At 51.5% G+C, this 22,105-nt stretch overlaps 3 protein-coding genes across 3 annotated transcripts; 2 read left to right on the forward strand and 1 right to left on the reverse strand.

Moving 5' to 3' along the window:
- Positions 1 to 807: 807 nt before the first annotated feature.
- On the reverse strand, positions 808 to 17,001 carry LOC141802631 (uncharacterized). Its single transcript, XM_074686194.1, has 2 exons — positions 16,911 to 17,001; positions 808 to 3,846 (listed from the first exon to the last, which is right to left on the reverse strand). Exon 2 carries the CDS (start codon positions 3,824 to 3,826, stop codon positions 1,328 to 1,330), a length of 2,499 nt encoding a protein of 832 aa, XP_074542295.1. The 5' UTR covers positions 3,827 to 3,846; positions 16,911 to 17,001; the 3' UTR covers positions 808 to 1,327.
- Positions 5,855 to 15,641, forward strand: LOC141802731 (uncharacterized). Its single transcript, XM_074686415.1, has 5 exons — positions 5,855 to 6,114; positions 6,300 to 8,553; positions 10,314 to 10,555; positions 11,018 to 12,577; positions 14,094 to 15,641. Exons 2-5 carry the CDS (start codon positions 6,320 to 6,322, stop codon positions 14,993 to 14,995), a joined length of 4,938 nt encoding a protein of 1,645 aa, XP_074542516.1. The 5' UTR covers positions 5,855 to 6,114; positions 6,300 to 6,319; the 3' UTR covers positions 14,996 to 15,641.
- LOC141802629 (uncharacterized) lies at positions 16,460 to 21,754 on the forward strand. Its single transcript, XM_074686192.1, has 3 exons — positions 16,460 to 16,932; positions 17,095 to 17,198; positions 17,911 to 21,754. Exon 3 carries the CDS (start codon positions 17,941 to 17,943, stop codon positions 20,713 to 20,715), a length of 2,775 nt encoding a protein of 924 aa, XP_074542293.1. The 5' UTR covers positions 16,460 to 16,932; positions 17,095 to 17,198; positions 17,911 to 17,940; the 3' UTR covers positions 20,716 to 21,754.
- Positions 21,755 to 22,105: the final 351 nt, after the last annotated feature.

Genomic DNA, 22,105 nt, shown 5'->3' on the forward strand with positions numbered 1-22,105 from the left:
AAGAAAAGACGATGGTGATGTATTTAACGGCCTCCTCCTACGACAGCAGCACCTCCTCCTACGACAGCAGCACCTCCTCTTTCAACAGCAGCGCCTCCTCCTACGACAGCAGCACCTCCTCCTACGACAGCAGCACCTCCTCCTACGACAGCAGCGCCTCCTCCTACGACAGCAGCGCCTCCTCCTACGACAGCAGCGCCTCCTCCTACGACAGCGTGTTCGTTGTCTTAAATTTCTGACTCGGGGCTGAAGTTACGGTGAGAGCAGAGACTGTAACACGGTTAAAAAAGACGTTTACAAAGGGAGGAGAAACAGACCTTAAAGTGATCCTCCAGGATGGAAAAAGTTGGGTCCTATCACAAGGTTTAGGGCAGAAATTACCCCTACAGCAGTGATTTTGTGCAGCAGAAGCCCAGGGTGCACGCACCAAACACCCCCTCCCTGCTCCTCTGCCGGTTTCCTCTGCACTCAGACGGGGCCATATTTTACTTGACCAAAAACACAAATAAACAGACTCCCACTGAAAAAATCTGATATCGGTCTGCATTCACACTTTATTTAGAGAATTTTCAGCGCATTACTTTTACACAAAAACACCGCTAAATAAGGCTCTAGGTCTCATTGTGTCGTAAAACAGTGTGAGCGCTCTGGGCTTCTGCTGCACAAAAACACTGCTGTAGGGGTAATTTCTGCCCTAAACCTTGAGATAGGACCCAACTTGTTCCATCCCGGAGTATCACTTTAAGAGCCGGACAGGGAGGATCAGAGAAAGAGCTTTCTACAACAGAGGAGGAGGATTCTTAACCACGACACACTCTACATTTACATTTACGCCAGAGAGAAACCAGAGTTCCTGTTTTCCTCCGTCTCTGTCAGTGAAACTGCTTCTGTCCACTGAAGACTTTTATTTTGAAAAGGTGGGTGAGGTGTTTCCTGCTGCTCAGGTGTGGAGCTGTGACATCACTTCCTCCTCCTCATGAAGTCGTCTTTAGTTCCTGAACAGGCTGTAAATAAAACCTCTGAGCTGTGACGTTTCGTCGTGACCCTGAAGGTTTGAGAATAAAGAGACTTTGGAAACACTGCGTCTGTTTTTACCTTTTATTAAAGTCAGGACGTCGTCTCAGAGCAGCTGCTCAGCACGGCTGACTCTGATTGGACGTTCAGATCATAACGAACGTGTCACAGTTAAACCGTAACATGACGTAGACTCGTTTACAAACTGAATAAAATAGTTCGTCCTGTAAAAACAGTAAAAACTCTTGTGTGGCTGGACTCTGAGTTCTGCTGGAGTCAAACATCGACCCGGTCCCGACAGAGACCTGCGGCTCTACGGGGACCCTGTGTCCGATGGCGACTCTCTGGCGTGTTTCAGCAGGTGAAGCCGCAGGTTTTCCTTCTGGGCGTATTTTTTCCCACACTTCTGACAGACGAAGGGTTTCTCCCCGGTGTGCCTCCTCATGTGGATCTTCAGGTGGGACAGGTAGGGACACACGTGGCCGCAGACTGAGCACGGGAAGGTCCTCTTCTTCTTCTCTTTCAGCCTGTGGACCCGCCTCTCGTGGGCCCTCAGGTCCCCCAGCACGTGGAACCGGCCCCCGCACCTGAAGCAGATGTAGATCTTGTTGCTGCTCCGCGGGACCTCGTCCTTGTTCAGGGACTTGGACTTTCTCTGGGCCTCTCCTTCTTTCCAGAAGTCGCTGTCCACGCTGTCCTCGCTCTTTGTCTCCACGCGCTCTGAAGCTCCATCGGCCCAGAACAGACCGCCTCCAGAGACCGGGGCCTCTGGTCCTGGTCCTCCACAGTCCTCTCCATCAGCTCCTGTCTCCATCTGTTGCCTCTGTCTGTGATGAAGCTGTGAGGACGGAGGGTCCTGCTCCTCTTCCTCAGTCTTCACAGGGACAGGAGGGAATGTGGACTTGGTGGTCTCAGCCTGACTGATCCAGACCTCCTCCTGTTCCTCTTTGATGACCCGGGGCTCTGGGACCATCTGCTCTGCTGCTCTGGGCGCCCCCTGCTGGTGGAGGCTCAGACTCTGTGTCTCTCTGTGGATCTTCCCAGACCTCTGATGGGACTCGGGGAGAACGTGGTCCACGTCAGAGCCGAGTCTTTCTGCGCCTGGGGGGTTAAACCCAGACTGAGGTCCTCCCCAGTCCATCCAGACCTCCTCCCTGTCTGAGGTCTCAGGCTCAGCAGAGTCCTGGTCCCTGCTCTGATGAGTCTCTGGACCCTTGGAGGACCCGGGGTGTCTGGACCTGGTGTGCCCGGGTCTGTGGGCCTCCATGTGTCTGACCAGGTGTCTCCTCCAGGTGAACTCCTCCCCACAGAAGCAGTGGAAGCGGGTCTGCTGGGCGGTCCGCCTCAGGTGCTCGCACTGGGCCTGGCTGTGGGGGAAGCCGGGGTCGCACACGGAGCAGCAGAACGGCTCGACCACGGCGTGACTCGACACGTGGGCGCTCAGACTGTCGCGGTCGGCGAACCTTTGACCGCAAACGGAGCAGCTGAACAGGTGCTCCTTGATGTGGATCCTCATGTGGACCAGGAGGTCCTGCTCCTGGATGAATCCTCCCCCGCACTGAGGACAGCTCAGGAGCCTCTTGGCTTTGGGCGGGCCCCTGGTCTGGGTCTGAGGAGGCCCTGAGGACTCACCGGCACTCTCTGGGCTTTGCGTCTCTGTGTACTCCATCAGGAGTCCTTCTGGACCACTTCCTGTCTCTGGTCCTGTTTCTCCCAGAGGGTAGGATCCTTCAGACGGGTCCTGATGGATCCCTGCTCCAGTCTCGCTCAGCTCCTGGTCTTGCAGAGGGTCCAGGTCTGTGGGGGGTTTGTTTTGAGGGCACAGGTCGATCTGGTCTGTTGGTTGTTGTTGGTTTTCAGCCGCGTGGCGTTTGAAGGTGAACGCTTTGGAGCGGGGACGGCGTTCGTCGTCTGAGACCTTCTGTTTCCTCCGGTAGGTGACGGCCGACTGCCGCTTCCTGCTCTTCTTCCAAAACTCGCCCTCAGGTCTGGCATGTGGATCTGGCTCCTCTCCTGGATCCAGGTCCTCTTCAGGCTCGGACTCTCCGTGGTCCCGGCTCTGAACACACCTGTGACGGCTCACCTGAGGAGGGCTGGAGTACCGGTTCCCACAGTGGGAGCAGCTGGAGGGTTTCTGTGCAGCGTGGACTCTCAGGTGGTTCCTCAGGTCGGAGCTGCTCCTCCACTCTGTGCTGCAGACGGAGCAGCTGTACGGTTTCCCCCGGTGCTGAGTCAGGTGCAGGGTCAGGTGAGACTCCTTGGTGAATCCTTTCCCACACACAGGACAGCTGTAGGGTTTCTCTGCGGTGTGAGCCGTCACGTGTCTGGTTAGATTCCCGCTGTTCATAAACGTTCGACCACAGTGAGAGCAGCCAAAGAGTTTCTCTCCTCCTCTGGTCAGGAGCGTCTCCTCCTTCATGTTAGTCCTCTCATCACTGAGACCGTCCACAGAGTCCGGCCCTGACTGAGGCTCCCTGCCCCCCCACTCATCACTGTCCTCGGTCTCAGTCTCAGAGGAGTCCTCCATCCTCACCTCCACCTCTGGTCCTGGATCAGTCTCCACAGAGTGAACATCCGCCTGGTTTTCTTTGGCTTCCCTGATCTCTCCACAGTCCTGCTCCTCCTCCTCAGTCTTCACAGGGACAGGAGTGAATGTGGTCTTGGTGGTCTCAGCCTCCTCCAGTCCTTGAAGCTGCTCTCCCTCCTGACTGCTCCACAGCTCCTCCTCCTCCTCTTTAATGTGGGGGGGCTCAGAGTCCTCCTGCTGCAGACTGGAGCTCCACTCCTGCTGCTCTGGAGGCTCTTCTTTCATCACCACCAGCTGCTGCAGGCCTGCTGACACACACACACACACACACACACACACACACACACACACACACACACACACACACACACACACACACACAAACACACACACACACAGAAGCTGTGAGTTAGAGGTTAATCTGACGCAGCATGAACAGCTCATCTTCATGATTCACCCCCACATCACCTGCACACAGGTTCACCTGAGTCAGGGGGTCAGGGGGACCTGGATCAGACCAGCAGGGTCAGGTCTAACAGACTCAGGTCTAACAGGCTCAGGTCTAACAGACTCAGGTCTAACAGGCTCAGGTCTAACAGGTTCAGGTCTAACAGACTCAGGTCTAACAGGCTCAGGTCTAACAGGCTCAGGTCTAACAGACTCAGGTCTAACAGACTCAGGTCTAACAGACTCAGGTCTAACAGACTCAGGTCTAACAGGTTCAGGTCTAACAGACTGACTATCAGCTGGTAGTCAGTGAGAGCAGGTGGTGTTTATGTTTCTTTCATCATTTCATCTGATCGTTCATTAAAACATTAAACTCTGTTTTTCTGCTGGATTTATAAAGATATAAGCTCCTCAGTGATTCCTCCTCTTCCTCCTCTTTCTTTCTCCTCTTCCTCCTCTTTCTTTCTCCTCTTCCTCCTTTTCCTCCTCTTTCTTTCTCCTCTTCCTCCTTTTCCTCCTCTTCCTCCTCTTTCTTTCTCCTCTTCCTCCTTTTCCTCCTCTTCCTCCTCTTTCTTTCTCCTCTTCCTCCTCTTTCTTTCTCCTCTTCCTCCTCTTCCTCCTCTCCCTCCTCTTCCTCCTCTCCACTGAGAGGAGCTACAGTCTGATCCTCCTTAAACACCTGAAACGATCTGAATCACACAGTGAGCAGCTGATTGTTTACCTGTCAGAGTCCGGATCAAGCAAGGCCTGGGTCTGGGTCCAGGAAAGACCTGTGGACCAGCTTCCAGCAGAGTGAGTCCAGAGGGTCCGGGTCCAGGAGAGTCCGTGTGTGTGTTAGCAGGAGCTAGCTGCGGCTAACCCGCTGTGCTGCTCTCTGGAGGTTAGCTTTGAGCTCCTGAGACATGAACCGGGACCAGGTCTGAGCCGAGGACAGAGACCAGCACCCTGCCCCCCCTGCAGCTTCCGGTCAGCTGTTAACATCCAGCTCTTCTCTCCGTCTGTCTGTCGGTGGAGCTCCTCTTCTCTGATCCAGATCCTGGTCCTGTCAGGTCTCTGTGAGCCGCAGCGAGCAGCCCACACAGTCTGAGCCAGATCACATCAGACCCAGGTCCACGAGTCCACGGGGGGACCACAGAGTCCACGGGGGTCCACAGAGTCCACGGGGGTCCACAGAGTCCACGGGGGTCCACAGAGTCCAGATCAGGACTTCAGACCGTCGTTCTGAGCCTCTGTTAGCTCAGTGCTACATGCTAACCGGAGACGTCCTGTAAACACAAAAACTACTTCCGGTGTCAAACATCGTGTCCGTGCTGCACCGCCCCCCACTGACACGGAGCGTGGATCAGATCAGACTCAGCAAAAACCCAAACAGAGGAAATGAAGTGAAAACTGAAGAATCAACCCAGATCCGTTTTTCCTCGGGTCCGGGTCTTGGTTTGCTGTTTGTTACGTCTCCAAAGACGGTTTCTGATTTTTTTCTCGGTCTCAAACTCTGAGAATGACGTTTCACGGCTTTTATTCTGAAGGACATCATACAGGAAGCAGTGTGTGTTTCCGGTGCGTGTTTCCAGTTCTGCAGATCTCTCCTGAACGTAATGAGCGAAAACAGGCTCAGAGCGACGGTCTAAAGTCCTGATCAGGGTCTGTGGTCCCCCCGTGGACTCTGTGGTCCCCCCGTGGACTCCTGGACCTGGGTCTGATGTGGTCTGGCTCAGACTGTGTGGGCTGCTCGCTGCGGCTCACAGAGACCTGACAGGACCAGGACCTGGATCAGAGAAGAGGAGCTCCACCGACAGACAGACGGAGAGAAGAGCTGGATGTTAACAGCTGACCGGAAGCTGCAGGGGGGGGGGCAGGTTCCTCTTCTTCTTCTGTTTCCTATAAGACACTCAGCTGTAGTTAGCCTCTGTTAGCTTGAAGCTAATCTCCACATCCCCGCACAGCGCGTTAGCCTCGTTTAGTCTCAGTGTACGGTGGCCGGCAGGCGTCAGACGATTTGTGAAAGCCACAACACAGCGGAAGTTAAAGTTAGTCAGTCATCCTGACGGACACAGTGTTTTTCTTTCAGCTCTGATAAATGTAGCTCTAATGCTAACACCATCACACGCCTGGTTCATGAAGCTAATGTAAGTTTACAGCTGAAAATAAAGAAACATCAGCACAAAGTCAGACTGAGCTAAACTGATCACATCTGAAGATAAAGAAGAGAAACCATTTACACTAACAACTTCCTGTGTGTGTGTGTGTGTGTGTGTGTGTGTGTGTGTGTGTGTGTGTGTGTGTGTGTGTGTGTGTGTGTGTGTGTCAGCAGGCCTGCAGCAGCTGGTGGTGATGAAAGAAGAGCCTCCAGAGCAGCAGGAGTGGAGCTCCAGTCTGCAGCAGGAGGACTCTGAGCCCCCCCACATTAAAGAGGAGGAGGAGGAGCTGTGGAGCAGTCAGGAGGGAGAGCAGCTTCAAGGACTGGAGGAGGCTGAGACCACCAAGACCACATTCACTCCTGTCCCTGTGAAGACTGAGGAGGAGGAGGAGGACTGTGGAGCGATCAGGGAAGCCAGAGACCAGGCGGATGTTCACTCTGTGGAGACTGATCCAGGACCAGAGGTGGAGGTGAGGATGGAGGACTCCTCTGAGACTGAGACCGAGGACAGTGATGAGTGGGGGGGCAGGGAGCCTCAGTCGGAAAAAAAGACAACGACAGAGAAAAATTCAAAAAACTTCCTGAACCAACACACCAGGATTCACACAGGAGAGAAACTCTTTGGATGCTCTGACTGTGCTAAAAGGTTTCGAACCAAAGGTCACCTGACCTCACACATGGTGGTTCACACAGGGGAGAGACCCTACAGATGCTCTGAGTGTGGGAAACGGTTCACTCAGAAGTCCAGTCTGACACTTCACCTGGCAAAGCACCAAGAAGAGAAACCCTACGGCTGCTCCAAGTGCAGTAAAAGATTTAACAGGAAGTTCAGTCTGACGCTTCACATGGTTCTGCACACCGGAGAGAAACCCTTCAGCTGCTCTGAGTGTGACCAGAGGTTCTCCTGGAGTACACAGCTGAGGAGACACAAATGTGTAAGAGACCAGAACCCAGACCAGAATCAGAGAAACACTCAAGACAGGAGAGACACAGGACCAGGAGCTGATGGGGCGGACTGTGAAGGACCAGGACCAGTCAGGAAACCAGATCCTGAGACTGAAGACAGGGAGGTTAACGAGAGGAAGACCAGAGGACGTCACCCAGACTCAGTAAGTGAACTCGTTTGTCCCAACCGTCCTCTCCTGGAGGTCTACAAACACCCAGAGGGACAGAGTCCAAGCCACCACCACCAGGAGGCGCCCAAAGGAGCAGGGCAGGAGCACTCAGGACCCCAGGTCATCAAAGAGGAGCAGGAGGAGGTCTGGATCAGTCAGTCTGACATCATCAAGTTCACGTTCACTCCTGTCCCTGTGAAGAGTGAGGATGAGGAGGAGAAACCTCAGTCCTCACAGCTTCATCACAGACAAAGGCAACAGATGGAGACAGGAGCTGATGGAGAGGACTGTGGAGGACCAGGAGCAGAGGAGGTCCGGTCTGAGGACTCCTGTGGAGCTGAGGGAAGTGTGGACAGTGACTTTTGGAAGGAGAGCAGGAAACGCTCGTCAGACCCGCGACACGCCAAGATGTCTGCCGAAGTCTCTGGATGGGACTCTGAGGATGAATCGTCGGGCTGCTGGGACCAGAGAGCCTCCAACGGTCTGGAGGCCGAGAGCGAGGAGAGTCCTGACAGCGACTTCTGGAAGGAGACCAGGAGGCGCCCTCCAGGTCCAGACCCCCAGGAGAACCTGGACCACATGAAGAAGAGTAAAAGATACAGCTGCTCTGAGTGTAACAAGGTGTTCAAAAGTACACAGAGTGTGAGGATACACTCACGGACACACACAGGAGAGAAACCCTACGGCTGCTCGGAGTGTGGGAGCAGATTTGACAGAAGAGGAACTCTGAACAGACACATGCTGGTGCATAGAGGAGAGAAACCCTTTGGCTGCTCCATCTGTAGTAAAAACTTCAAACGTAAAGCACATCTGACAAGACACATGCTGGTTCACACCAAAGAGAAACCCTTCCACTGCTCCGAGTGTGGCAAACGGTTCAGACATCAGTACAATCTGACCGTTCACATGTCCCATCACAGGGGAGAGAAACCCTTCAGCTGCTCCGCCTGTCAGCAGAGCTTCCTCTGGCCCATCCACCTGAGGAAACACGTCTGTGCCCGAGGTCCGGCCTCAGGGGTTCATCAGGACCAGAGAGACGCAGGAGGAGAGCCTGGACCAGCGGACTCTGGAGGACCAGGACCAGGCAGCAACTCAGGACCACAGTCTGGGATCAGGGCAGGGGACTGGTCTGAGCCTGAGGACAGTGTGGACAGCGACTTTTGGAGAGAGACCAGAGAAAAACCCGGACACGTCCCTGCTGCAGTTTCTTTACAACAATCAACGAGCTGCTGCGACGAGAAGACTTCAGACGGTCCTGAGAGCGAGAGGGAAGGAAACAAGGAAGGAAACAAGGAGGCAGAGAGAGTCAGCTAGGAAACATGAGGAGTGTTTAATCAGTCTTTGTTTTTCACTTATTTCTATGTTGTGTTGTGTGGTGTTTGTGTGGAAGGCGAGATCATTTCCTGATGATTTAAACTCTGATAAACGTTTGTTTGTTTGTTTGTTTGTTTTTCACACTGATGATCTGCAGATGTAAATGTTAGTGACTGTCTGAGGATATTTTCCTCTCTGTGTTTCTGATTGGTTAAAATATAAAGGAAGTGTTCCTGTATCAGCCTCTGAGCGTCTGTTTCACCTGAGTAACGTGCGTCTGTCTCTGCAGGTGAACTTTAGGAGCGTGGTCGCGGTGAAACACGGTCGTGTTGTTGAGTCCACAACAGAGCCACAGTCTTCTTTAAAGGGGACATATCCTCTGCTTGTTTCTCCTGTTCACTAATCCAGACTAGGATGCCTGTAAAGCATTTCTGCCCTCAGTACAAGTCATTTAGTTCCTTCATTGCCCCACAATAGCGTTCTCAGTATCCTCAGTTTAGACCATTCTGAAGATCTGGTTGAAATGCTTCGTTTGGAGAATGACCTCCAGTAACCTCGCAACGTCACAGCCCTTTGTGCTCTGATTGGTCAGTTCTATCAGAGGGGCGGAGGGGGTAGAGCCAGGGGGCGGTTTTTGCAGCATGACAGTATTCACAAAATCGCCACATTGAATGGAGCAGACTGAGCGAGTTTGCTGTTTGCCAAAACTTCACCGTAAGGCATTGATAGCACTAATAAAATGGCAGAGTGTAGGATACGTCCTTTTGTATTGGACCCCGAGTCAGACCCGGACGGTTCTGCAGCTCAGGAGGAAGAAAATCCACCTGGACACAGATCATCTCAGGACGCTTCAGTGTGGTGAGTCAAAGCGGTACTGTAACATGTAGAGTTTATACGTTTATACTCTGCTCTTGGTGGGTGTATCCCTCGGTGGCGGTTGTGTGACTAACTGACATCACAGAGGAGGAGCTGCTTCATCAGATTACTCCAATAAAAAGAAAGGATCCTCGTGTCGTCACCACGGTCGAAATCTCGCGGCCAAATGTCAGTGACCTATTTTCAGAGGCATCAGATCTCGTTCTAGGATATCAGGAAAAATACAATATCTCATTTTTTGAAAATTCAGGGGGTGAAAGGTCTTGTTTTCAACTTTATTATTTTATATGTAAGTATTAAATCAGGGATCAGAGTGATATGTCTCTTTAATGTGAGGATGATTTCTATAACTGCACTTTCTTCTGCGTGTAACGACCTTTCCTCGTTCGTGGATCAGCAGGAACAGCAGATCCACATCAGGAGGAGAGTCCAGGATCAGGTTTTACTCTCAGGTGTGACCCAGTTCAGGGAGAGAAACCTGGTAGGGGATCTGAGCTCCACAGATCGGGGTCTCCTTGGTCCAGGTCTTCATCTCATCCTGCTCCAGCTGTTTTCACTGGGAAAGTCCAGGACTGAGACTCTTCTCCTGCAGAGCTGTTCTGATCCTGCAGGATGTGGTTTGTCCTGGTCTCTCTGAAACCTGTAGGGTCATGGTCTGGATGGCAGCATGTGCTGGTCCTGGACCAGTCTGTGATCAGATACAGCAGGGATGTGTCAGACCTTTAATCTGATCTGAAACTACAGAAATTCATGTGATGTTTAAATCTCAGCTTTTATTTTGAAGGCCACATGAGCGACAGGAAGCAGCGTGTGTGTTTCCGGTGCGTGTTTTTGTTCTCTTCTACGTAATGAGCGAACAGAGGCTCAGAGCGACGGTCTGAAGTCCTGGTCGGAGTCTGTGGTCTCCCCGTGGACTCTGTGGTCCCCCGTGGACTCTGTGGTCCCCCGTGGACTTCTGGACCTGGGTCTGGTGTGGTCTGGCTCAGACTGTGTGGGCTGCTCGCTGCGGCTCACAGAGACCTGACAGGACCAGGATCTGGATCAGAGAAGAGGAGCTCCACCGACAGACAGACGGAGAGAAGAGCTGGATGTTAACAGCTGACCGGAAGCTGCAGGGGGGGGCAGGTTCCTCTTCTTCTTCTGTTTCCTATAAGACACTCAGCTGTAGTTAGCCTCTGTTAGCTTGAAGCTAATCTCCACATCCACGCACAGCGCGTTAGCCTCGTTTAGTCTCAGTGTACGGTGGCCGGCAGGCGTCAGACGATTTGTGAAAGCCACAACACACCGGAAGTTAAAGTTAGTCAGTCATCCTGACGGACACAGTGTTTTTCTTTCAGCTCTGATAAATGTAGCTCTAATGCTAACACCATCACACGCCTGGTTCATGAAGCTAATGTAAGTTTACAGCTGAAAATAAAGAAACATCAGCACAAAGTCAGACTGAGCTAAACTGATCACATCTGAAGATAAACAAGAGAAACCATTTACACCAACAACTTCCTGTGTGTGTGTGTGTGTGTGTGTGTGTGTGTGTGTGTGTGTGTGTGTGTGTGTGTGTGTGTGTGTGTGTGTGTGTGTGTGTGTCAGCAGGCCTGCAGCAGCTGGTGGTGATGAAAGAAGAGCCTCCAGAGCAGCAGGAGTGGAGCTCCAGTCTGCAGCAGGAGGACTCTGAGCCCCCCCACATTAAAGAGGAGGAGGAGGAGCTGTGGAGCAGTCAGGAGGGAGAGCAGCTTCAAGGACTGGAGGAGGCTGAGACCACCAAGACCACATTCACTCCTGTCCCTGTGAAGACTGAGGAGGAGGAGGAGGAGAAACCTCACACTGACCCACATCCAGAGACTGATCCAGGACCACACACTGACCCACATCCAGAGACTGATCCAGGACCACACACTGACCCACATCCAGAGACTGATCCAGGACCACACACTGACCCACATCCAGAGACTGATCCAGGACTACACACTGACCCACATCCAGAGACTGATCCAGGACCACACACTGACCCACATCCAGAGACTGATCCAGGACTACACACTGACCCACATCCAGAGACTGATCCAGGACCACACACTGACCCACATCCAGAGACTGATCCAGGACTACACACTGACCCACATCCAGAGACTGATCCAGGACCACACACTGACCCAGCTGAACCTCTGAAGTCTGGGGACCGGATCAGAGCAAACGGCAGACAGATCGTCAAAAAACCTCACGGCTGCTCCGTGTGCGGGAAATTATTTAAAACCAAATGGCTTCTGGCTCAACACACCAGGATTCACACAGGAGAGAAACCTTTCAGCTGCTCCAAGTGTGGGAAAAGATTTACAGTGAAAAGTTCTCTGATCAACCACGTTAAAACTCACCCACCAGACAAAGACCGGACCGGCTCAGACTCCAACAACAACGAGAGACTTCGAGCTGAGAGGAGATCAGAAAGCTGCTCCAAGTGTGGGCGGAGCTTCCAAAGGAAACACAATCTGATCAGACACATGAGGACACACACCGGAGAGAAACCCTTCAGCTGCTCCACATGTGGTAAAAGATTCACCCAGAAAGCTAACCTCAACGCTCACATGACTCTGCACTCAGGAGGAGAAACGCTGAGTGGAAACACGACAGCAGAGACTCTGACCGAGCACTCAGCAGATCAGGCCGGAGAGAGACCCTTCAGCTGCTCCCAGTGTGGAAAAACATACACACGAAAGTGTCACCTCAGCCTGCACATGAGGATCCACTCCGAGGAGAAACCCTTCGCCTGCCCTGAGTGCGGTAAACGATTTTACAGGAAGTTTTGTCTGACTCTTCACATGGCTCACCACAGAGGAGAGAAACCGTACCGCTGCAGTGTGTGTGAACAGAGCTTCAGCTGGCAGACTCAGTTAAAGAGACACGTGTGTGTCAGTCCGGATTCAGGGCCTCACGTGAACCGGACTCAGGAGGACAGAGAGTCAGACACGGCCGCTGCCAGAGAGGACTGTGGAGGACCAGAACCAGAGAGGGACCCAGATCCAGAGACTCCTTCACAACAAGAGAAATCCATCCAGACCAGAACCTCTGCTTACATTAAGATCAGAGACTGTGAGGACTGGAGGGGAACCGGGGGACGCGTGTCAGGTCTGGACTCTGAGGGGGATCTGAAAGGTAAGACAAACGAAAACAGAGCGCTCACTCTGACGCTGTTTCTGAAACCAAACCAAACGAAAACAGAGCGCTCACTCTGACGCTGTTTCTGAAACCAAACTGTGAATATTTTTAGTTCAGTGACCACACACACAGTTTGTCCTGATATCCAGACGTGTGGTTTCCCATCATGCCTCAGTGGAGCTGAACAGCACAGCCTGTACCAACATGTGAGCTGATTCAAACATGATGTGATGAGTTTGAAAACAGATGTTTGTCCTGAGTTTCCCCCTGAGCCTCACTGCGCTCTGATTGGTCCCCGTACGATCTGGTTTTTATGATTCAGGTCAGGTTGGGATTTAATTCAGTTTCAGACAAATTAAACATTTTAATGACCGAGAAAAAACATTCGACAGTTGTTTTAGTGTCTGATATTTACACCTGTAGACTCACAGCGTCTCGTCAGTTAGTTTTAGATCCTCTCGTTTATTTCTCTGTCTGTGTGTTTAAGCCACTAAAGCTACTCTGAGCTGTCATGAAGGTTCAAGGCCTTACACAGCTGTGAATACACACACTTACAGAGCTCCATTTTTTTTATTTTACTGGAAAAACATCCAAATGTGATTTTTTTCAGTTAAAAAAAGAAATTAAAAAAGTAACAAACACTCCACCTCACAGAACGAGCTTTGACGTGATTCAGAGACTGACTGTTTTTTAACGGTGCAGTAATTTCAGGTTACTGTCAAATGAAAATCATTAATCATTAATACTAATAATAAAATAATAAATCAGATCAACTAGCATACGTGAACTGTCACATGAGCTCAGTTTGAGTCACAGATCACGTCTCTGAAGCCTTCGCCACACGATTTCCCCTCGTTCATTTTTAGGAAAACTTTCCTCCACATGTAACCGAGCAGATCCTCTGATAAGAGCAGCTCGAAGCGCGTTAAACCCTGACGTGTCAGAGTTTTTCAGAAGTGAAACTCGTGCCAGCCAATCAGAACGAGCCTCGTCATTCAGCCAGGACGTTTGAGAAACTGAAACTGTTTCCCGCCGTCTACATGAAACTGTGAAACTGGAGTTTTCCAAAATCTTCCTTTGGTCGGAGTTAACAAAGAAAAAAAGTTTTTTATAGACGTGTGGTTTCATGTGGATGACAGGACTGAACGTGCAAAGATCTGAGGTTTCCCAGAAACCGGCTTCATGTGACATGACCTCAGACAAAGCGATAAGAATCTGAGGCCTCGTCCACACGTAGCCGGTTTCTGAGAAACCTCAGATATGTTTACACCCAGAGTCCTGTCCTACACACAAACCACAGTTTGACGTCACCAGAAAACGTCTTTTCAGGAAGCTCCAGTTTCACAGTTTCACGTAGACGACAGGAAACTGTTTCTCAAACGCCACTGCTGAACGACGGGCTCGTCCTGATGATTGGCACAGGTTTCACATCTAGTGAGTACAAACTTCTCTTTGTGTGTGTGTGTGTGTGTGTGTGTGTGTGTGTGTGTGTGTGTGTGTGTGTGTGTGTCAGCAGGCCTGCAGCAGCTGGTGGTGATGAAAGAAGAGCCTCCAGAGCAGCAGGAGTGGAGCTCCAGTCTGCAGCAGGAGGACTCTGAGCCCCCCCACATCAAAGAGGAGGAGGAGGAGCTGTGGAGCAGTCAGGAGGGAGAGCAGCTTCAAGGACTGGAGGAGGCTGAGACCACCAAGACCACATTCACTCCTGTCCCTGTGAAGACTGAGGAGGAGGAGGAGGAGGACTGTGGAGCGATCAGGGAAGCCAAAGAAAACCAGGCGGATGTTCACTCTGTGGGAAACATTCAAGACAAGAAACTTAAGACTGTGAAGAAACTACACCGATGCTCCGAGTGTGGTAAAACTTTTAAAACCAACCAACATCTGGTCCGACACTTCAGAATCCACACAGGAGAGAAACCCTTCAGCTGCTGCCTGTGTGGGAGAAGGTTTAACCTGAGAGAAAACCTGTCCAAACACAACGTGATCCATAAAGGAGGGAAGTCCTTCAGCTGCTCCGTGTGCGGGAAAAGCTTCATCCGTAAGGGGGACCTGACCCGGCACGAGACGATCCACTCAGGAGTGAAACCGTTCAGCTGCTCCGAGTGCGGTACCAGCTTCAACTTCAAACAGAACCTGAACAGACACATGAGGATCCACAGCCGAGAGAAACCCCCCAGCTGCTCCCAGTCCAGTCCAGGTCCCCATCATGCTGAGCCGGCAGAGGAGGACTGTGGAGGACCAGAACCAGACCGGAGCTCAGATCCAGAGACTCATTTAGGACCAGAGATCGAGGTTAAGATTGAAGACTCTTCAGACGCTGAGACTGAGGACAGCGGGGACTGGAGGGAGAGCCGAGAGCGTCGCTCAGAGCCAGACTCTCAGAAACCATCACGATCCTTATGCCATGTGATCTGGTGACAGAGAGAAACCACTCAGCTGCTCCCAGCTTGGCTTTCACCAGTTCTCCTCTGAAGAACAGAAACCCAAAGCCCAGTTTCCATCAAGTGGTCCAGTTTGGATCAGTCCAGTCTGGTCTTGTTTGTGTTTCCACAGCGTGACCTTCAACAGTCTGCAGAGTTCCTAGCTCCTCGGTTTGGGTCGGTAATTTGTGGACCTGTCCAGGTATGAACTGGACTGAACCACCTGGTGGAAACGGGGCGTAGGAATCATCTGTGTGTCTGGACCTCGGATCCTGACCCTGTTTGAGTCTCACGGGGACACGACAGAAAGAAACTCTGATGATGTTCAACTTCTTCCTCCTGTTGTTGGACATTTGTCATGAGGGTCAGGTCTGTCCTGGACTGCTCCCTGGACCCCCTGGAGTAGGTGGGTGAGAGCCCTCTGACCCTCTGACCCTCTGACCCTCTGACCCTCTGACCCTCTGTGTGGGGCGTTGGGGGCCTGAAGCAGCTCCGTCAGCAGCAGCAGACTCAGACTCTGACGGTGTAGGACGGAGCGCTGCCTCAGGCTGCTCCTCTTGAAGACTCTGACCCAGCAGCTCTGCCTGATGCTAACACACGTGGACTCACACCCTCACCTTGACGTCCTGGACTCTACAAGTCCCCCCCCCGCTGTTATAACTTATTCATGTTGTCAGTTTGCTGTGAAGCTTCACAAATAAACTTTTCATGTCTCTCTGAGTTTGCTGCACTTTGTTTCAGTCTTTGTTGAACTGCTCGAATAAACCAACCTCCCCCAATAAAAGGATATTCTATTCTATTCTATTCTATTCTATTCTATTCTATTCTATTCTATTCTATTCTTGTTTTGAGTGTTGGACCTCTTTGTCTCACTTCCTGTTTTGTGACCCTGGACCAGGACACTGAGGATCAGTGAGCCTCGGGGGTCTGGGATCTCTGGTCTCTGTGGGATGAAGCTTGGTCCGGTGTTGACGGGCAGAGACAGAAACCAGCTCCTCTGGGTGAAGTCTGGTCTGTCGGGTCTGGTCTGAAGCTTTGCTGGGTTTCTGTTGAGGAAAGAGGAAGTGATTGAATCTGTCACATCAAGGTTATGAAAGGGTTAACGAGCTGCTCACGTGGACTTGAACCATGTTTTCAGAGGAGAGCAGTCACCTCCACCAGACGTCAAAGCAGACGTCATCAGTAAAGATTTTAAGACGTGAAGAGAGGAGGTCGAAGGATTTCATGTTGATGTTAGTGAAAATGAAAATTCACAGAATCACTGAGGTCAGAGCCAAAATGATGTGAACTGTAACATCCACCTGTTTTATTTCTAGGTGTTTTACACATCGCTCCTCTTTCATTCACTGATCTGTGAACGAAGCCTCGCTTTTATTTTGAAGGCCAGGTCAGCGCACCGGAAGCAGTGTGTTTGTTTCCGGGTGTGTTCGGATCTTCGTTAAAGCACAGTTAGCATGTAGCACCGAGCTAACAGAGGCTCAGAGCGGCGGTCTAAAGTCCTGATCTGGACTCTGTGGACCCCCGTGGACTCTGTGGACCCCCGTGGACTCTGTGGTCCCCCGTGGACTCTGTGGTCCCCCCGTGGACTCGTGGACCTGGGTCTGATGTGGTCTGGCTCAGACTGTGTGGGCTGCTCGCTGCGGCTCACAGAGACCTGACAGGACCAGGATCTGGATCAGAGAAGAGGAGCTCCACCGACAGACAGACGGAGAGAAGAGCTGGATGTTAACAGCTGACCGGAAGCTGCAGGGGGGGGACAGGTTGCTGGTCTCTGTCCTCGACTCAGACCTGGTCCCGGTTCATGTCTCAGGAGCTCAAAGCTAACCTCCAGAGAGCAGCACAGCGGGTTAGCCGCAGCTAGCTCCTGCTAACACACACACGGACTCTCCTGGACCCGGACCCTCTGGACTCACTCTGCTGGAAGCTGGTCCACAGGTCTTTCCTGGACCCGGACCCTCTGGACTCACTCTGCTGGAAGCTGGTCCACAGGTCTTTCCTGGACCCAGACCCTCTGGACTCACTCTGCTGGAAGCTGGTCCACAGGTCTTTCCTGGACCCAGACCCTCTGGACTCACTCTGCTGGAAGCTGGTCCACAGGTCTTCATGTGAGCAGGTCTCAGACTCGGATCCAAATAACAAGACAATTCAGAAACAAGGACCAGGAGGAGGAGAATCTGGATCATGGTTTAAATCTTCTTCAGGTCAGTGCCCCCCCCTCTCTTTATGAAGCTACACACACACACACACACACACACACACACACACACACACACACACACACACACACACACACACACACACACACACACACAGTGTGGACCTGTTCCCTCTGGTCCTGGTTCTGGTCCGTGTTCCTGTGGTTCAGGGTTTGTTTGATGTTTTCTGGTGATGACGTCGTTCACTCAGAAACTTTTTGCTGAAGGCGTCTCAGTCATGTGACTAACCCGTTCATCAGTAACCAGTCACTCAGTCATGTGACTAACCCGTTCATCAGTAACCAGTCACTCAGTCATGTGGTTAACCCGTTCATCAGTAACCAGTCACTCAGTCATGTGACTAACCCGTTCATCAGTAACCAGTCACTCAGTCATGTGACTAACCCGTTCATCAGTAACCAGTCACTCAGAGTGTGGACAGCAGCTGATCTTTAACCTTCTTCAGTTTTATCATCTGATATTTTCTCTGCAGTTTCTTCCTGACCTGACCTGTAGGGGGCAGTGTGAGCGGAGCTGAGAGACCTGTTGTGTATAGTAATCACAGGCTCTGAGGCCTCCAGCAGACCTCTTCATGAACCGTTTCTCAGAGGGAGGGGGGCAGGTGGTCTCTGAGTCTCTGAGGATCATAGCATCAGGTCTGAGCTCTTAAAGGTTGAAACATGAACTGACAGCTTCTCTATCGTCTGTCTCCTCACAGAGACCTGCAGACGCCCAGCAGCTGGAGGAGATGAAGGAGGAGCTGCACCCCGAGCCGCAGGAGGACTCTGAGCCCCCCCACATCAAAGAGGAGGAGGAGGAGGAGCAGTGGAGCAGTCAGGAGGGAGAGCAGCTTCAAGGACTGGAGGAGGCTGAGACCACCAAGACCACATTCACTCCTGTCCCTGTGAAGACTGAGGAGGAGGAGGAGAAACCTCACACTGACCCACATCCAGAGACTGATCCAGGACCACACACTGACCCACATCCAGAGACTGATCCAGGACCTCACACTGACCCACATCCAGAGACTGATTCAGGACCAGACACCGTGGTCAAAGTTGAATTCTCGTCTGCGTCAGACACAGACGACAGCGACGGATGGGCGGAGCCTCCAGATCATGCGTCAGGTTCAGACTCAGCGGAGAAACCCAACGACAACACGACGAACGCAGAGAAGAAACCCTTCAGCTGCTCCCAGTGTGACAAAAGCTTCAAAAACAACTGGCTGCTGACGCGACACATGACCACCCACACAGAGGAGAAACCCTTCAGCTGCCCCTTCTGCAGCATGAAGTTCAGCCGCAACTACAACCTGACCCAGCACATGTTGGTCCACTCAGGAGAGAAAGCCTTCAGCTGCTCCGAGTGCGGGAAGAGATTCGCTCAGAAGTCTAATCTGACTCGTCACATGGCGATCCACGGGGGACAACAAGCAGTCAGCTGCTGTCAGTCCTCTGAGGAGAGTACGGATCACATGACCAACCACGTCAGGATCCACCAACCACAGCATCAGCTCTACAGCTGCTCCGTCTGCAGCAAACAGTTCAGGAGGAAACAAGGTCTGACCAACCATCTGGTGGTTCACACCAGGGAGAAACCCTTCAGCTGCTCCGAATGTGATAAAAGGTTTAACTACAAGTGTAATCTGACTCTTCACATGGCTCACCACAGAGGAGAGAAACCCTTCAGCTGCTCCGTCTGTGAGCAAAGCTTCTCCTGGCATCCACAGTTCAAGAAACACAAATGTGTGGGAGGAGCTTCAGAGCTCGACCAAAATCCACCTGAGGAGCAGAGAGCGGATCAGCAGGACTGCTGGGGACCAGATCCAGACAGGACTTCAGAGACCGAGATCAGGACTGGAGCCTCTTCAGAAACAGTGACTGAAGCCAGAGGTCATGACTGGAGAGTGACCACAGAGCATCAGTTTGAGCTAAACACAGAGAGAAACAGCAAACGGAGCCGCGGTCAGAGAGTCTTCAGCTGCTCCGTGTGTCTGAAAATATTCAAAACCAAACAGAACCTGACCATGCACACAAGAATCCACACGGGGGAGAAACCCTTCAGCTGCTCCGTCTGTGGTAAGAGCTTCAACAGAAAAGGAAGTCTGAACTCACACATGGTGCTCCACACCGAGAAAAAACCCTTCAGCTGCTCTGAGTGCGGGAAAAGATTCAACCACAAATCAAACCTCACTTTTCACATGGAGCGGCACAGGGGGGAGAAACCCTTCTGCTGCTCAGAGTGCGGGAAAAGATTTTACAGAAAATACAGTCTGACTCTTCACATTGCACGCCACAGAGGGGAGAAACCCTACAGCTGCAGCGTGTGTGGGCTGAGATTCTCCTGGTCTCCACAGTTAAAGAAACATAAGTGTAGAGGAGAACAGACCTCAGCGCCCCAGCAGAACCAGACTGAACCAGGAGCTGAACCAGAGGAGTCTGGAGGACCAGAAACTGGAACCAAGACTGAAGACTCCTCTGAGGTCCAGCTTGAAGTCGACTACAGCTGTGAACCAGAAGAACTGCTGTCTGAGGAACAGAAGAACCAGGTCTCTAAACCTGAGAGGAAAACCCTGAAATGCTCTCAGTGCACGAAAACCTTCACATGGAAACATCAGCTGACCACTCACATGATCGTCCACACAGGAGAGAAACCATTCGGCTGCTCGGAGTGCCATAAAAGGTTCAACAGAAAGTCGAACATGATGCGTCATATGGCCAGTCACCGAGGTGAGAAACCCTTTAGCTGCTCTGAATGTGGGAAAAGGTTTACACTGAAAGCTCATCTGACCAGACACGTCATTATTCACGTGGGAGAGAAACCCTTCAGCTGCTCCCAGTGTGAGAAAAGGTTTCATAAGAAGGAAGGTCTCAGTCTTCACATGTCCGTTCACACTGGAGAGAAACCCTTCAGCTGCCCTTTGTGCACTAAAACCTTCAATCGAAAAGAAAATCTGATCAGACACAGAAAAGTTCACACGGGAGAGAAACCATTGATCTGTTTGGAGTGTGGAAAAAGATTTACTCAGAGGTCTGATCTGACGTATCACATGTCCCGCCACAGGAAAGAAAGACCGTTCAGCTGCTCAAAGTGTGGGAAGGGATTCAACTGCAAAGGAAGTCTGACAAAACATCTGTTAATCCACAAGGAGGAGAAACCTTTCAGCTGCTCTGTTTGCAGTAAAAGGTTTAAACGCAAAGATCAGCTGATCCCACACATGCTTGTTCACACCAGAAAGAAGCCGTTTCACTGCTCTGAGTGTGGGAAAAGGTTCAACCACAGATCCAATCTGACGCTGCACATGGCGCATCACAGAGGAGAGAAACCCTACAGTTGCTCCACCTGTGACCTGAGGTTCACCTGGTACAGACAAGTCAAAAGACACAAGTGTGCTGGAGGTCAGGAGGTGAAGGACTGTGGAGGACCAGGACCAGCCAGAAACCCAGAGACGAGTCTGCAGCCTGAGATTGAGGTCAAGATTGAAGACTCCTCTGAACCTGAGACCGAAGTGGACCAGGTCTAGAGCGGGTCAGAAAACAGGGATCAGGTGTAACCCTCTGAGAGTCTCCTTTAATCCTGACTCTGATGAAACCTGGTCAAACCAGACCCTCCTGAAGATCCACAGACCAACCATCAGGATCTGAAAACCTGAACCCAGAGAAGTTCACATTCACTCCTGTCCCTGTGACAGGATCCAGGTCCAGAGACTCATCAGGACCAGAGACTGAAGACTACCTGACAAGGGGACACAGAGATAGATGAATGGACAGATTCTGAAGTCCTGTTTCCACCAAACCGGGACAGGTCCATAAATTCCCGACCCGTACCGTCCCCCTGACACGCTGATCTGACCCCATGAGGTCGATCTGGAAACACTGCAGTCCGTTGATTGGTGGCTGTTATCAGCGTCCAGTTTACACGCCGCCTGCCACGAAGAGCGTGGTTAGCTGAGGAAACACAAACAGGACCAGGCTTTACTGATCCAGACCGGACCACTTGGTGGAAACAGGTCTAAACTGTGTCGTAGAAACATGAACCACGTATGAAGCAGAACCAGTAGAAGTAGAGACGTTTGAACAGGATCCTGTAGGAGGAGCTGTTGTCTCAACGTGTTTTTAAAAAGTGAAAAGTGAGAGAAAGAAAGTGTCAAACTCTCCTCACAGAGATCAGCTGGTTTATTATCAGGAACCAGGACTTTACACTAACTTTTCTCATGACCTGAAAAACTCCTCAGCCCGTCTGAGGGCGACTCCCCCCAGAGTCTGAACGTTTCTTTGATCGTCTTTGATCGTCGTTTGTAGGAGAAGCTGACACTAACCTGAGGACGGCAGTGATCACGTCTCAGATTCAGTCTCCTCAACATTTACTGTGAAATGATTTAACGATTGTTGAAGTTAAATTAGATTTGCTGCTTCGAGGTGAATATTTACTGTTTTTTATTGTTGATTGCAGTGAGTCTGTGAGTCTTTGAGTCTGTGAGTCTTTGAGTCTTTGAGTCTTTGTCTCTGAAAGGGGAACACGCTGTCAGAGTTTAGTTTGTGTAGAAGATCTCTGAGCGTCACCAACAGGTTTCTCTGGTCCTGTGAGGAGCAGACCGTTCCTCTGTCTGAATAAAGATCAGTGATTACACCTGAGGCTGTGTTTTTATCCGTCGCTGCCAGGAAGCTGCAGAAAACACACACACACACACACACACACACACACACACACACACACACACACACACACACAGCTCGGCCAGAAACACACAAAGTCTCCTTTAAAAACACCTGAGAGAGCGTTTGTCACTGACACAGAAGAAAAACAGGAAGTAGTTTAAGAGAGGAACTGAAACGACATCGTCTACGATCCTCACCTGAACAAACTCGAGAGCTCCAACTCATCCCTCAAAACCCCGTCAGAGGATCAGATCC

This window comes from Halichoeres trimaculatus, unplaced genomic scaffold (assembly GCF_033239565.1).
Source record: "Halichoeres trimaculatus isolate MK-OKI-2021-1 unplaced genomic scaffold, fHalTri1.1 fHalTri1_scaffold_14, whole genome shotgun sequence".
Classification (NCBI taxonomy): domain Eukaryota; kingdom Metazoa; phylum Chordata; class Actinopteri; order Labriformes; family Labridae; genus Halichoeres; species Halichoeres trimaculatus.